Here is a 13,808-nt window from a genome sequence, read left to right as displayed (position 1 = left end):
CAGGGAGAGCAAACCTGGCCTTGGGGTCGGGACTCCTGGGTTCCAGCCCCAGCTCCATCCAGTTCTAACTCCAATTTCCCTGACCATGGTGAGGGAAAGAGAAAGGGAAACTACCATTTCTTACAGGCCTACTGTATGCCAAACACTTGTATTGACCTCTTTCAAATGTTATCTCACTAATCTGCACAGCAACCCTGCCAAGAAGGAATTGTGATACTCATGCTTAGGTTAGTTAAGGGGAATTTTTTAAGGTCACAGAGCTCAGAGAGTCCAGAGAGATTCAGAACAGGCCTGCCTGACACGGTCCTCTATTTTGGTCAGCTTCTTGGGAGAGGCACTTCTAAGTCTGTTAGTGGCTACCACATGGGTTCTTGCAGGAGAGGAGGGAGGTTGGATCTTGCCAGACCTTATGGGGCATTCCTGTGTCCACCACAAAGTCAGGGACTCTAGGTTTAACTTGTCCCCAACATTCTCTGGACTCCTGAGCAGTGGCCCTTCTGCCCTGCAGAAAGGGTCTTCGCCCAGGTTCAGTCTTTTCCACCTCCCCAGAAGAGGTGCCTGCTCCTGGCCAGAGTCAGCCCCGCCATTAAAGCCGTGGCACTTTGATGTAGCTCAGACGCCGCTTTCACCCTCGTCCCCTCCGCCCTGGCTTCCTGTTGCCCTCTCTGCTGTGATGGTGTGTGTCCTTACTTCTCCCAGTGGCAGGTGAACTCCTTAAGGGAGCTGTGCCACCTTGGGCAAGTCACTTAACCTGCCTGTGCCTCAGTTTCCTCACCTGTAGTATGAGCATGATGACTTGACCACCTCCTGGAGTGGTCAGGTTTACATAAAGCACTTAGAACAGTGCCTGGCACATAGGAAGTGCTCTCTGTGGGTCAGTTAAATTGCTTTTAGGGTTCTCATGACTCTTTTCCGTGTCTCTAGTGCCCAGCCCAGAAGCTGTGCACAGCAGGCCTGAATGTTGGTGGTGTGAATTGGTGGAGGACGGGGGATAGGTAGAGCCCTTCCTTTTCTGCCTCCTCCCCCGGTAACCTGTCCTGCCCCGCTCCTCCAGCTCTGCCTCTCCCCAGCTCCTTCCTCCCACAATGCAGACACACAGGCTCAACAGTCACAGGAGATGTCAGGCAAGGGCATGGAGGGGAGAAGCGTTTATGTGAGTGACACAGCAGGCATCAAAGACCTGTTGGCTGCCGTGGGTGGAGAGGCCAGTGGGGGAGAGGAGGGAGATGAGGGTGAGGCCGGTGTGCAGCTTGGACGATGGGTGGCTGGTAGTGCTAACCCTGCCACAGGGAGTGCAAGAGGAGGGCATGCCTAAGGAGGAAAGGAGCCAAGTTTCTTTCTTTTTTTTTTTTAGATGGAGTTTCATTCTTGTCTCCCAGGCTGGAGTGCAATGGCGCCATCTTGGCTCACTGCAACCTCCCCCTCCTGGGTTCAAGTGATTCTGGTGCCTCATCCTCCTGAGTGGCTGGGATTACAGGCACCTGCCACCACACCCAGCTAATTTTTTAATTTTTAGTAGAGACGGGGTTTCCCCATGTTGGCCAGGCTGGTCTCAAACTCCTGACCTCAGGTGATTTATCTGCCTCAGTCTCTCAAAGTGCTGGGATTACAAGTGTGAGCCACCTTGCCTGGCCTGCCTTTCTCTTTTCTCTTTCTTTCTTTCTTTCTCTTTCTTTCTTTCTTTCTTTCTTTCTTTCTTTCTTTCTTTCTTTCTTTCTTTCTTTCTTTCTTTCTTTCTCTCTTTCTTTCTTTCTTTTTCTCTCTCTTTCTTCTTTCCCCTTTCCTTCCTTCCTTCTTCCCTCCTTCCCTCCCTCCTTCTCTCTCTCTCTCTCTCTCTTTCTTTCTTTATTTCCTTCTCTTTTCAAGGTGGAGTCTCACTCTTGTCACCCAGGCTGGAGTGCAGTGGTGCGATCTTGGCTCACTGCAACCTCCGCCTCCTAGGTTCAATCAATTCTCCTGCCTCAGTCTCCCGAGTAGCTGGGGCGTGTGCCACCATGCCTGGCTAATTTTTTGTATTTTTAGTAGAGACGGGGGTTTCACCATGTTGCCCAGGCTGGTCTTGAACTCCATACCTCAGGTGACCCACCCACCTTGGCCTCCTGAGTAGCTGGGATTACAGGCATGAGCCACCGTGCCCGGCCTGAGCCAAGATTCATGTTGGACCTGAACTCATGCAGCAAGCAGTCCCTGAGCACATATTCCGCACCAGAGTTGATGTTAGCTAACAGGGGCCCATGGAGGAACAACTCGGGTTTTGTCCTCAGGGAGATCCCCTGTTGGATAGGGGAGGCAGATGGAGGCACTGAAGATTTCCAGGTGTCGCCTCAGGAGGAAGTCCAGGGCACCCAAGGGCCCAGGGAAGGAGGCAGTCAGCCTAAATGAGGCTACGGGCAGTGTCAAGCCTAGCTTTAAGGCTCTGAGTTTTGGATGGAGCCCTGCGAGGTGGCAGGGGTCAGAGTGGAGGTGGGCATCCCAGGAGAAGGGCATTTTGCCAGCACAGAAGGGGTGGAACAGCCTGGGTAGTTCAGAGAACAGGGGACAGCTTGGTTGGAAGCTGGCTGGCTGGCGGTGAGGGTGTAGGCTGGAGGGTGGGCACGCTGCTGTTAATGAGGCCACAGGGCAGGCACAGGCCTGATGGGAAAGGCAACAACGAGCAGTCACAGGGGCTCAGAGCTGGAGAGTGACACACTCAGCTTTGCCACATGGTGCTGATGGACATCAGACAGAGACTTCCAGCAATCTGTTGGTTTTGCAAGTCTGAAGCTCTGGGCAGAGCTGAGCCTGGTATCCAATGTGCAATCCCAGTGCACGGGAGGTCAGGGGGCTGCCCTGCCCCTCTCAGCCTGGGAAGTAATGACCCTTTGCTCCCTCAGCTCCTCCAGATGGAGCAGGTGCGCCGGATCCCTGAGGAATACTCTCTGGGGCGGATGGCAGAAGGCCTGAGCCACCACGACCCCATCATGAAGGTGCTGTCCATTCGAGGCCTGGTCATCCTGGCCCGCAGGTCTGAGAAGGTGAGTGGGAGGCAGAGGAAAGCCTGGCCCAGCCAGGCCCCAGACTGGAGGAAGGACAGAGCTTCACCATTATAGTACCTCAGAAGCCCACAGCTGGAATCAGAGATCATTTCTATCTCAGCCTCAGTTGTCCCATCTGTAAAATAGATATCCTTTAAAAATCTATATATTTATTCCTTTTGAATAGTTTCTAATCTAGGTTTTTCACAATGATTCTAAAGGCAGTGTGTATAGGAAGGGCAAAGGGTGGCACAAGTATTCCTATTTTACAAATAAGGAAACTGAGCCCAGATTGTTGCTGCATCATTAGCATTTTTAAAAGTGCTTTGTTTTTCTCTACCAGGCACTGTTGCAGCTCATGATGTAGCTGCTATGAAAGGACAGGACATAGACTCAGAAAGCTAACTAACAACACAGCGTGTCATCTACCTAGAGCCAACGAAGGGGGTAGACAGCAAAGGGCCTCAGGGGTCCTGGCCAAGGAGTCAGTGAGGCCAAAGAGGGCTTCGAGGAGCAGCAAGAGGTTGGGTGAGGGTATTCCAGGCAGGTGGGACAGCATAGGCCAAGGCCTGGAAGTGGGGATTGGGCCACCAAGTTCATTTCAGTGAATCGGAGGCTGGGTCTCTTCCTACTTGCTAGCTCAGGTAGGAGCCCTCATCCCGAATGCTCCTGCCCCACAGACCGCCAAGGTGAAGGCCCTCCTGCCCTCCATGGTGAAGGCCCTGAAGAACATGGATGGGATGCTGGTGGTGGAAGCGGTCCACAACCTCAAGGCTGTCTTCAAGGGGCGGGACCGGAAGCTGATGGACAGTGCGGTCTATGTGGAGATGCTGCAGATCCTGCTACCACACTTCAGCGACGTGAGGCCCCACAGAGCGAAGGAGCAGGAGGGATCGAGAGGGGGTCTTTTACTACCTTGGGGGCTGCATTTCCTCCTATGCCCCCATCGGGACCTGGGCAGGGTTGGGTCAGCCTACTGGGAGAGGAACTTTGTCCCAGCTGGTCCACATCTTTTTGTAAAGGTTCCTTATTCTAACTGGTTCTGACAGAGGAAGCTCTTCTTTCACAATCGAGTCTCCCCAGAGAGGGTCATCTATTGTGACTGGTTCATCTAGAGGGGGTACTTTCTTTTTAAAGACAGGATCTTGCTCTGGCACCCAGGCTGGAGTGCAGTGGCAAGATCTCGGCTCAACCTTCCTGGCTCAAGCAATTCTCCCACCTCAGCCACCTGATAGCTGGGACTATGGGCATGCACCACCATGCCCAGCTAATTTTGCATTTTTTGTAGAGATGGGGTCTCCCTATGTTGCCCAGGCTGGTCTTGAACTCCTGGACTCACGAGATCCCCCCCTCCACCCTGCCTCAGCCTCCCAAAGTGCTGGGATTACAGGCATGAGCCACGGCACCTGGCCAGTTTTTTTTTTCTTTAAACTGTTCCTAGCAGAGGAGGGGAGGGAGGCATTTTCCTACTTAGCACTCAGGTGCCTTTTAGGTTAGTGGGGGTCTGGCTGGGAAGAGTCGGGACAGTTCCAGACCTAGACTTGAGTGAGAGGAACAATGGCTCTGAATCAGCCGCAGTGAGTGGCATCCCAGAGGAGGGACCCTCTCTGAGCCTTTGGTCTTCCCCAGGCACGAGAGGACGTGCGCTCCTCCTGCATCAACCTGTATGGGAAGGTGGTCCAGAAGCTTCGGGCACCACGCACTCAGGCCATGGAGGAGCAGCTGGTCAGCACCTTGGTGCCCCTACTGCTGACCATGCAGGAGGGCAACGCCAAGGTAAGCCAGGTGAGTGTGCGTGGGCCCTGCACCCTCTACCCCTCCCTCGGGCCCTGTGGGTGCACTTCTTTTTACGTTAACCAAGCCAGAGTCACAAACAATCCTGGGGGCAGTTATGTATGTCCAGCCATGTCTGTTTTCTAAAGGCGCCCACATCAAGATTCTTCCTCAACATGGCCAGCTTCTGGTCATAGCTGATGTATAAAAAAAGAAAAAGGTCCTAAATCATGGGCAAAATAAAAATAAAATAATAGTAATTAAAAAATTAAAAATGGTCAGCTTCAATTGTACAATTTCAAATAGAAACTGAGTTTTCAAAATCCCTTTTTCTGGACCATAGTCTGGCTGTCCGCGGTTCTGATATTTTCTTCCTATTGGTTCCCAGAAATGTGTGAAGACTCTGTTACGCTGTTCTTACTTCATGGCTTGGGAGTTGCCAAAAAGAGCTTATAGCCGGAAGCCCTGGGACAACCAGCAGCAGACAGTGGCCAAAATTTGCAAGTGCCTTGTGAGTGCTCCCAGAGAGTAGAGTGGTTTCTTACAAGTGTGTTGGAGGTGGCAAATTCTGTGTCTCTCTCTTCCTTCTTTTCCCACCAGCGTCCTATTTCCATGACCAACTACAAGTTGTTGGCTCTGGAACGTTCCTCTCCACCTCTGGCTTCTCTCCCGACTTCTAGTATTCTCTGTTCAGTGGCTTCCTGCATACCTCTCACGATGATCATGGGCACTTCAAGCTCAGCTTGTCTCTTTTGAGCCTGTGCCTTTTCCTTTCAATTCCTCCTTTTCCCACTAGAGCCCCCAGGCAGAAACCTAGAGTCATCTTGTGCTCCTTCATCTCTCTCACCCTCCACATTTGATCAATCTTAAATATCCTGAGTATCTTGGAATCTGCTTTTCCCTCCCCACCCTGCCACCGTCATTGCCCTTAATTCAGGGCACCGAAACCCCTTGGTTAGGCTATTGGCCCAGCCACCCAAGGGGTCTCCCAGCCTTTAACTCCATCCCCTCCAATCCATTTCCCACCCAGGCCACCAGAATGGTCTTGTTAAAACACAGCCTGCTTGTATTAGATCCCTGCCTCAAGGGCCACACTGTCTCCTTTTCTACAACATCAATTCTCAGAGTGTATTACCTGCAACACCAGTCTCACAAAATATGCCCCAGAGGGAGGAAAAGAAGTTTGAAGACAAGTAAGTTTGGGAAATACTGCACTGACATTCTCCTCTTGGAGATTTGCTAAATCAGGATGCTAAAGGCTCTGAGATGTTTTGTGCTGAGGAAATGTGTTCATGGTTGTTCATATAATAGTTTCCCAAACTTATTTAACCACAGAGCTTCCTTTCTCAGTGATACCTGTGAACATCATGAGGTAGGAGCAAGCCGCATGCATGCGCGCGCGCGCGCGCACACACACACACACACACACACACACACACAGAAGCACAACTCTGCAGGATACAGCCTAGTCCTCCACATGTCATTTGGGAAGCTTTGCCCGTGGTCTCAATCTACCTTCCCTGTTGTTGTGGGCAGCAGTGAGCATATGAGGGAGTGCCCCTGGGACCAATACCCATGGAAGGGAGCGGAAGAAACAGGAATAACAAAGGGAGAAGTCAAGTTGCAATGTAGCTTCAGCAGAGGTCTCAGCCAACACTGCCATGAGATTCCCAAATTTGGCCTGGGGGTCAGGTCTGTATACTCCTGTGTTCATCTGTCACTTGATGCCAGTCACCCTGGGAAGGGCTTGACCTTGGGCCAGGCAGTTCTCAGCCCAGACGATGCCCAGAGTTGGGGGAATTAATCCCTCCCATGTGAAGGGACATCTGAGTGGGGAGTCGATCACTCCCCACACCAATCTAACATAAATATACAAAGCCACAAATTGTTACTGGACTGAGAAAAGCTCTTTGGCCAGAACTGTTATCAGTAATGCTCAAAGCCTCTGCAATTGAGGGTCTAATGATATTACCATCACATTCCAGTGGGAAATAGAGGTCTGGAAGAAGTGCTTGGCCAGGGTCACTAATTCAAATGCTTACAGTGACCAGTGACCAGGCAGATAATCATGAGTGGTGTGGAAGTGGTGGTCGCTGAGCACCCTGGAGAGCCCAGGCCCCGTTGAAGGTAGGGGTGAAGGGCTCAAGCTCACCGTGCAGGCCCCTCTCTTGCCAGGTCCTCTGGTTTCATGAGAAAAGCTAGAAACCTATTTTTTTTTTTTTTTTTTTTTTTGAGACAGAGTCTTACTCTGTCACTCAGGCTGGAGTGCAGTGAGTGGTGCGATCTTGGCTCACTGCAACCTCCACCTTAGGGGGTTCAAGAGATTCTCCTGCATTGGCCTCCCAAGTAGCTGGAATTATAGGCATGCACCTCCACACCCAGCTATTTTTTTTTTGTATTTTTAGTAGAGATGGGGTTTCACCATGTTGGCCAGACTGGTGGTCTCGAACTCCTGACCTCAGGTGATCTGCCCGCCTCTGCCTCCCAAAGTGCTGGGATTACAGGCGTGAACCACTGCGCCCGGTCAGAAACCCTACATTTTTATAGGACATGAATTAGCATTCAATGTAGCTCTTTTTTTTTTTTTTTTTTTTTTTTTTGAGCTGGAGTTTCACTCTTGTTCCCCAGGCTGGAGTGCAATGGTATGATCTCCACTCATCGCAACTCTCGCCTCCTGGGTTCAAGTGATTCTCCTGCCTCAACCTCCTGAGTAGCTGGGATTACAGGCATATGCCACCACACCTGGCTAATTTTGTATTTTTAGTAGAGACGGAGTTTCTCCATGTTGGTCAGACTGGTCTCGAACTCCTGACCTCAGGTGATCTGTCCACCTCAGCCTCCCAAAATGCTGGGATTATAGATGTGAGCCACTGCACCCGGCTGAATGTAGCACGTTTTAAACACTGTGCTTGTCATTGCTCTGCAGGCTACCGAGGCCTGTGGCTGCCAGCTTGTGACCTCTACATTAAACCCCTCTGGGTCCTCAGTTTCTTCTTTGCTCTTCAGGCCATCAAGAGCTTTGCTCATTTAAAGGTCAACCTCCAGGCTTAGCTTTAAGAAGGGGCTGGTGGCCGGGCGCGGTGGCTCACGCCTGTAATCCCAGCACTTTGGGAGGCTGAGGTGGGCGGATCACGAGGTCAGGAGATCGAGACCATCCTGGCTAACATGGTGAAACCCTGTCTCTACTAAAAACACACAAAAAATTAGCCGGGCGAGGTGGCGGACGCCTGTAGTCCCAGCTACTCAGGAGGCTGAGGCAAGAGAATGGCGTGAACCCCAGGGGATGGAGCCTGCAGTGAGCCGAGATCGTGCCACTGCACTCCAGCCTGGGCAACAGCGAGACTCTGTCTCAAAAAAAAAAAAAAAAAAAAAAAAGAAGGGGCTGGTAACCTCTTCATTCATTTGTTCATTCATTCATTTGGGCACCGGCTGCAAGCCAGGCCCTGTCCAGGGTGCTGAGACTCTTAGCTGAGTGAAATGGCCCCTTCTCTTGGGGGAGCTCGAGATACAGTGGGGGGAGACCAGTATAAATAATTACAACACAGTGTCATAGGTGTCATGACAAAGGATGAGCAAGATCTGCTAGAAACATCAAGGGTGGTGGGATGGAGCTCTGCCTAAGGGCTGTGGAAGGCTTCGGGAAGGAGGTGGCATCTGAGCTGAGGCTTAAAAGATGAGAGGGAATTTATGAGGTGAAGAAGAGTGGGAAGGGCACTCCAAATAGGAGCAATTTCTTGTAGAAGGTGCATATCTGGGGATAGCTGGTCATGTCCTCAGAGTGCAGCATGGTGGGCATGACAGGTGGAGTCAGTGGAAGGAGCTGAGACTTGGAAGGAAGGTCAGACCCAGAACACGATCATGTTCTGGCCAGGCCGAGGAGCTTAGGCCTTGATACACATAGGTCGTCAACAGGAGAGTAATCAGATCAGATTTCTCATTGTCTCCCTCAACAGCTCCTTAGATGGACAAGCTCCTTAGCTGGACAACTGTCTCCCACTTTCTACCTGTCAAATCCATCGTGACTACCTCTGTCAGACTATTTTACCCAAAACATGGCTTTCTCACTGTCCTATTAAGAATAAATCAATGTTGCCTTTTTGTTTCCTAATGTACGAGTAAGCCCTATTTCTGTCTGGCTTTTAAGACCCCCTAACTCTCCAGTTTATCCCCATTGCTCTATACCTCGAATCCTTCACCCTGGTCAAACTGTCTCCTTACCTATGTCCCTCACATGCCATGTCCATTCCCATCACTGGCTGGATCTGCATTTTAGAACTTTCCTTCTGACTGCAGCAGGGGGATAAATTGGAAGAGGAGGCACCCGCAGGAACATTATCAAAGTGATTGTTGTAATCAGCTAAGAGGTGATAAGCCCTGGCCTCTGGGGGACTCATGCAGAGGGAGCAGATGTATTTAGGAGGCAGGGGGTGAGGGTCACCATTCCTAGCTTCAAGAAGGGTGGATGGGCAATTGGTTCCTCTGAGAGGTCAGCACTTTTGGGGTTTCTCTTTGTCCTAGGTGAACACCCACCAAGACAGTGCCTTCATATTCCTCAGCCAGAGCCTGGAGTATGCAAAGAACTCACGGGCCTCCCTCCGGAAGTGCTCAGTCATGTTCATAGGTAACCTGCCCTGGCATAAGTCATCCTGCTGCCAGGGCTCTGCCTGCTCTCCAATTTGTTTCCTCCCAGGCTGCTAGCCCTTTCAGCACCTGGGTGGGTGCCTCCCTTTGGGTGCAGGGCTTGGCCACCAGACAGCCATGGTGCAAGTTAGAATGGTTTTCCCCACTCTAAAATCATGGCTTAGGAAGTGAGCCACAGGCTGGATTCAGTCTGAAGTCTTTGTGCAGGTCACAACCTTGGCAACTGTACATGGCAGAACTGCTGCTTTTCTCTGGAGTACAGCATGGGTACAAGCCTAGCAGGAGCCTGGGCAAATCCCCTATTGACAGCAGCAGGAGGGGCCAAGCAGCATGGTGAAAAGAGTCAAGTAGAATCTCAGTTCCATGGTTCCCTTCCTGTGTCACCCTACCTGGATTATTTACTCCCACTGAGCCTCAGTTTCCTCATCTGTAAGATAGGGATCACCTCCTGTTTCACAGACTGAATGAGAATATTTTTTAAAAGGGGAGGGATGGCACAAACAGGTGCTCAGTGTTAGCAATCTTCATTCTTCCATTTCCCATAATCCCAAACTCTTTCTTTTTGGAAAAAAAAAACAAACAAAAAACACCAAAAACAAACAGCACATTCCCCTTGACCAGAGCCCCTGACAGGACCCTTCTGATGGCAAGTGGGTGTGTCTCCTCCCAGTTACTCACCCCTCCCTCCAAATAACCACATGCCCTTCACCAAGGGCCAGGAGACCTTGTTGCAAAGAGGCTTGGAAATGATGCCATTTGTGAAGTGTTATTTTTTAGTACCTTTCCCAAGTTAATTTGCTGTTTTCATCCATCCGATCATTCATCCACCCATCTGCCGGTTTATTTAGCAAACGTTGATTCCCTACTCTGTGAGAGGTGTGATGCTTAGGCTAGAACAACAAAGAGCCCTTCAGGAGGTGATGCTGATGAAGGTGTGGTGATAGGGGGTGGCTGTTAACATGATCAATGCTGGTGCAGAAGAAAAATGCTCAGGACTGGAGGAATCCCTTAGAATGTGGGGGCTGCTCAGAGACATCTACTTCCTACATGCTGATTTCTTTAAATCTTGCTCCAAATTAATCACTTCTAAAATGGAATGTCTAACACCCTGGGAATCATCTCTACGTCAGGGCCTTTGCTGGGGAAACATAGTTGAGTAGAGCCTGGATCTGCCCATAGATAGCTCCCAGAGTAGTGCAATGATTATTAACCTTTTTTGGGTTATGGCTTTTTGTGAGACTCTGAAGAAAATTATGAATACTTTCCTGAAAAAAATGCATATATGTATACAATTTTGCATCCTCAGATGGATCCTCAGATCCTTGCCCTCCCACTCTCACCCCTCAGTGGATCTAAGATTAAGTAACTTCTGGTCTGGTAGGAGATAAAATTCATAAATCACAAGTAAAATACAATGTGGTATAAACAGATAGAGAAAAGCTCACAGATACTCAAGAAACCTAGAGAAGGACCTAACTTATCCGGAGCAAGGTGAGGAAGGACTTCCTGGAGGAACCACTTGTTAAATTGAATATTCAAGGATAAATAGGAATTACCAGGGAAAGAAGTGAGGGGCCAGGCAGGGGGGCTTACTCCTGTAATCCCAATCCTTTGGGGAGTCAAGGTGAGAGGATCATTTAAGGGCAGGAATTTGAGAGTAGCCTAAGCAATACAGCAAGACCCCATCTCTACAAAAACAAATACTAAAAAAGTTAGCTGGACATAGTGGCAAATGCTTATAGTCCTAGCTACTCAGGAGGCTGAGGCAGGAGGACTGCTTGAGCCCACGAGTTTGAGGCTGCAGTGTGCTATGATCATGCCCCTGCACTCCAGTTTGGGCAACACTGTCTAAAAACAAACAAACAAACAAAAAAAACAATAGTGAGGGAAGGAGCTTCTGAGAGGTACAGCCCATTTAAGGACCTGCAAATACAGCAGGAGCCAGGCTGACAGGCTGGCAGCAAGGGAGGGATGAGCAATGCATCAGAGGAGTCATCAGAAACATATCCTTGACCCAGCATAGCTGAGTCTCAGCCCTCTAGGGACCTGCTATAGCCTTGCCTGACAGGTATGCAAGGTGCTCAGTGTCTTACATTACTGCTCAAACTCCCCATAGAAGTGGACAGCAGAGGCAGCACTTCCCTGTGTCACAGATGAGGAAACTGAGCCCCAGCCTGGGTACTGGGCTAGCCTCAGGTTGCACTGTCAGAGTCAGCTGCAGCCCAGATACTGCCCCTATCCTGGTGCCATCCTGCCCACTGGACCAGCCATCCTTCCCAGGGCCCCTCTTGGGGAATCTGTCCCAGGGTCCAAATGAAGTTTTGTGTCCTCATGTATGGGGCTGGAGGATAATGGGAAAAGCATCTCTGAGGAACTCTGGTCTAAGGATGGGTTGGAGTGGGGTCGACGTCAGAAGACAAATGCCCTCACTTCTTGGATTATGCTCAAGGGTCCCTGGTCCCCTGCATGGAGAGCATAATGACAGAAGATCGTCTGAATGAAGTGAAAGCTGGTAAGTCATGCCCCGCATTGGTGAGATTTCAGGGGACAGTGAGACAGTGAGTAGAATCACAGTGGGTAATAGGGAAAGGGAAGGGATGTGTCCCAAGACAAGGGTCTTCAACGCAGTTCAGTTGTACTAGTTTTTTGTTTGTTTGTTTGTTTTGAGATGGAGTCTCACTCTATCGCCCAGGCTGGAGTGCAGTGGCGCAATCTCGGCTCACTGCAACCTCCCGCTCCTGGTTCAAGCGATTCTCCTGCTTCAGCCTCAGAAGTAGCTGAGACTACAGGCAGATGCCATTGCACCTGGCTAATTTTTGTATCTTCAATAGAGACAGGGTTTCACCATGTTGGCCAGGCTGGTCTCGAACTCCTGACCTCAAGTGATCCGCCCGCTTCTGCCTCCCAAAGTGCTGGGATTACAGGCATGAGCCACTGCGCCTTGCCAATTTTACTAGTTTGTAATCCAGGGTTAGTATAGCATTAAGTACCACTGGGTTACCAAGAGACAGAACACACAGCCCCACCCTAGGGGAGCTCACAATCTCATTAAGGAAATGAGGCTTAAAAGTGAGACCGAAAGCCATTTGGTGCAGGGTGACTCTTAAGTGGGGACTGACTCACTTTGTAACCAAGGAATATGATGAGAGCATTAAGGTAGGCTGGGACAGTCCAGGAAGGCTTCCTGGAGGAGGCAGGTTTTGATTCAGGCTCTGAAAAATGTGAATAATTTGAATTGCCAGGAGGAAAGTGAGATGAGGGTGCCAAGCAGAGGGTGCCTAAGCCAAGGCATGGAGATGGGAAGGATTAGGTATGAGACCCACATAGGGCCCTGGGTCTTAATAGGAGGCTTCTCCCTTCCCCATGATGCAGCTCTGGATAACTTGAGACATGACCCAGAAGCATCAGTGTGCATCTACGCAGCCCAGGTCCAGGACCACATCCTGGCCAACTGCTGGCAGAACTCCTGGCTGCCGCACGGGGACTCATGGGTGTGTTACTCGGCCACCACGCACCGCTGGAGCCCCAGCTGTGAGAACCTGCCCACTTCCCACCAGCGGCGCTCCTGGATCATGCAGGCACTGGGCTCCTGGAAGATGTCCTTGAAGCAGTGACGTCCCTGAGCCCCCAACCCTCCTCAGGGTGGTTGAGCTCCAGCCATGCTCCCTATAAATGTCATGTGGCTTACCTCTCCATCTTGATTGTTTCCTCCTGGGACATCCCCCAGGCTCTGGAACAGCCATCACTTTGAGAGGAGTTTGCCTTGGTTTGTTGGCTCAGTCAATAACTATTGACTGACGTAGTCTGTTTTGCCCATATTGTATAAGTGAGGAAGCGAGGCCCAGAGTGATGAAGTGGCTTCCCCAGGGCCACACAGTAAGTCTGCTCATTGTCTCAGTTTCCCCTGCCCCGTATTATAAGAACAAAAGGAGATGATGATTTGGGTGGCCATCGGGGAAAGGGAAAAAAGGGAAAGAAGAGACAGCCCCACCCCCACGACATCATGCATATCCCAAAACCCTGAATTCTGAGTCCTGCCCTTGGGTCTTTGCCCAGTAATTGGCCACCACAGATTCTAGCAGCATTTACTGAGCATCTAATCTGGGCCAGCCCTCCTCTGGGTGCCATGATACACACGTGAACAAGACCCAGCCCCAAACCAGGCCCTAGCAGTTCATAGTCTGATACAGTGGTTCTCAGCCAGGGGTGATTTTGATCCCCACGTAATATTTAACAATGTCTGGAGATGTTTCTGACTGTTACACTTGTGGGGGCTGGGGGGTATGCTATCATCATCTAATGGGTAGTGGCCAGGGATGCTGCTAAACATCCTACTCTGCTCAGGACAGTCCTTCAACAAGGAGTTCCCCATCTCAATTG

General features: G+C 50.5%; 1 protein-coding gene across 43 annotated transcripts in view; it reads left to right on the top strand.

Moving 5' to 3' along the window:
- The window catches only part of MROH7 (maestro heat like repeat family member 7), a 72,460-nt gene extending 59,339 nt beyond the window's left edge, over positions 1-13,121 (top strand). For 20 of the 43 annotated variants that reach the window (XM_054486417.2, XM_054486395.2, XM_054486387.2 and 17 more), the window contains 7 exons: positions 2,874-3,014; positions 3,695-3,874; positions 4,644-4,799; positions 5,176-5,298; positions 9,306-9,408; positions 11,878-11,940; positions 12,801-13,121. In XM_054486417.2, the coding sequence (XP_054342392.1) occupies positions 2,874-3,014; positions 3,695-3,874; positions 4,644-4,799; positions 5,176-5,298; positions 9,306-9,408; positions 11,878-11,940; positions 12,801-13,042 (1,008 nt within the window). In that variant the 3' untranslated portion in view covers positions 13,043-13,121. The remainder of the gene's footprint in view (positions 1-2,873; positions 3,015-3,694; positions 3,875-4,643; positions 4,800-5,175; positions 5,299-9,305; positions 9,409-11,877; positions 11,941-12,800) is intronic. The other 23 variants (XM_054486460.2, XM_054486542.2, XM_054486427.2 and 20 more) reach the window with 4 other exon arrangements.
- Positions 13,122-13,808: the final 687 nt, after the last annotated feature.

Source organism: Pongo pygmaeus, chromosome 1 (assembly GCF_028885625.2).
Source record: "Pongo pygmaeus isolate AG05252 chromosome 1, NHGRI_mPonPyg2-v2.0_pri, whole genome shotgun sequence".
NCBI lineage: Eukaryota > Metazoa > Chordata > Mammalia > Primates > Hominidae > Pongo > Pongo pygmaeus.
The sequence above is the reverse complement of the archived record's forward strand: the minus strand, read 5'-3'. Positions and strand labels throughout refer to the sequence as shown.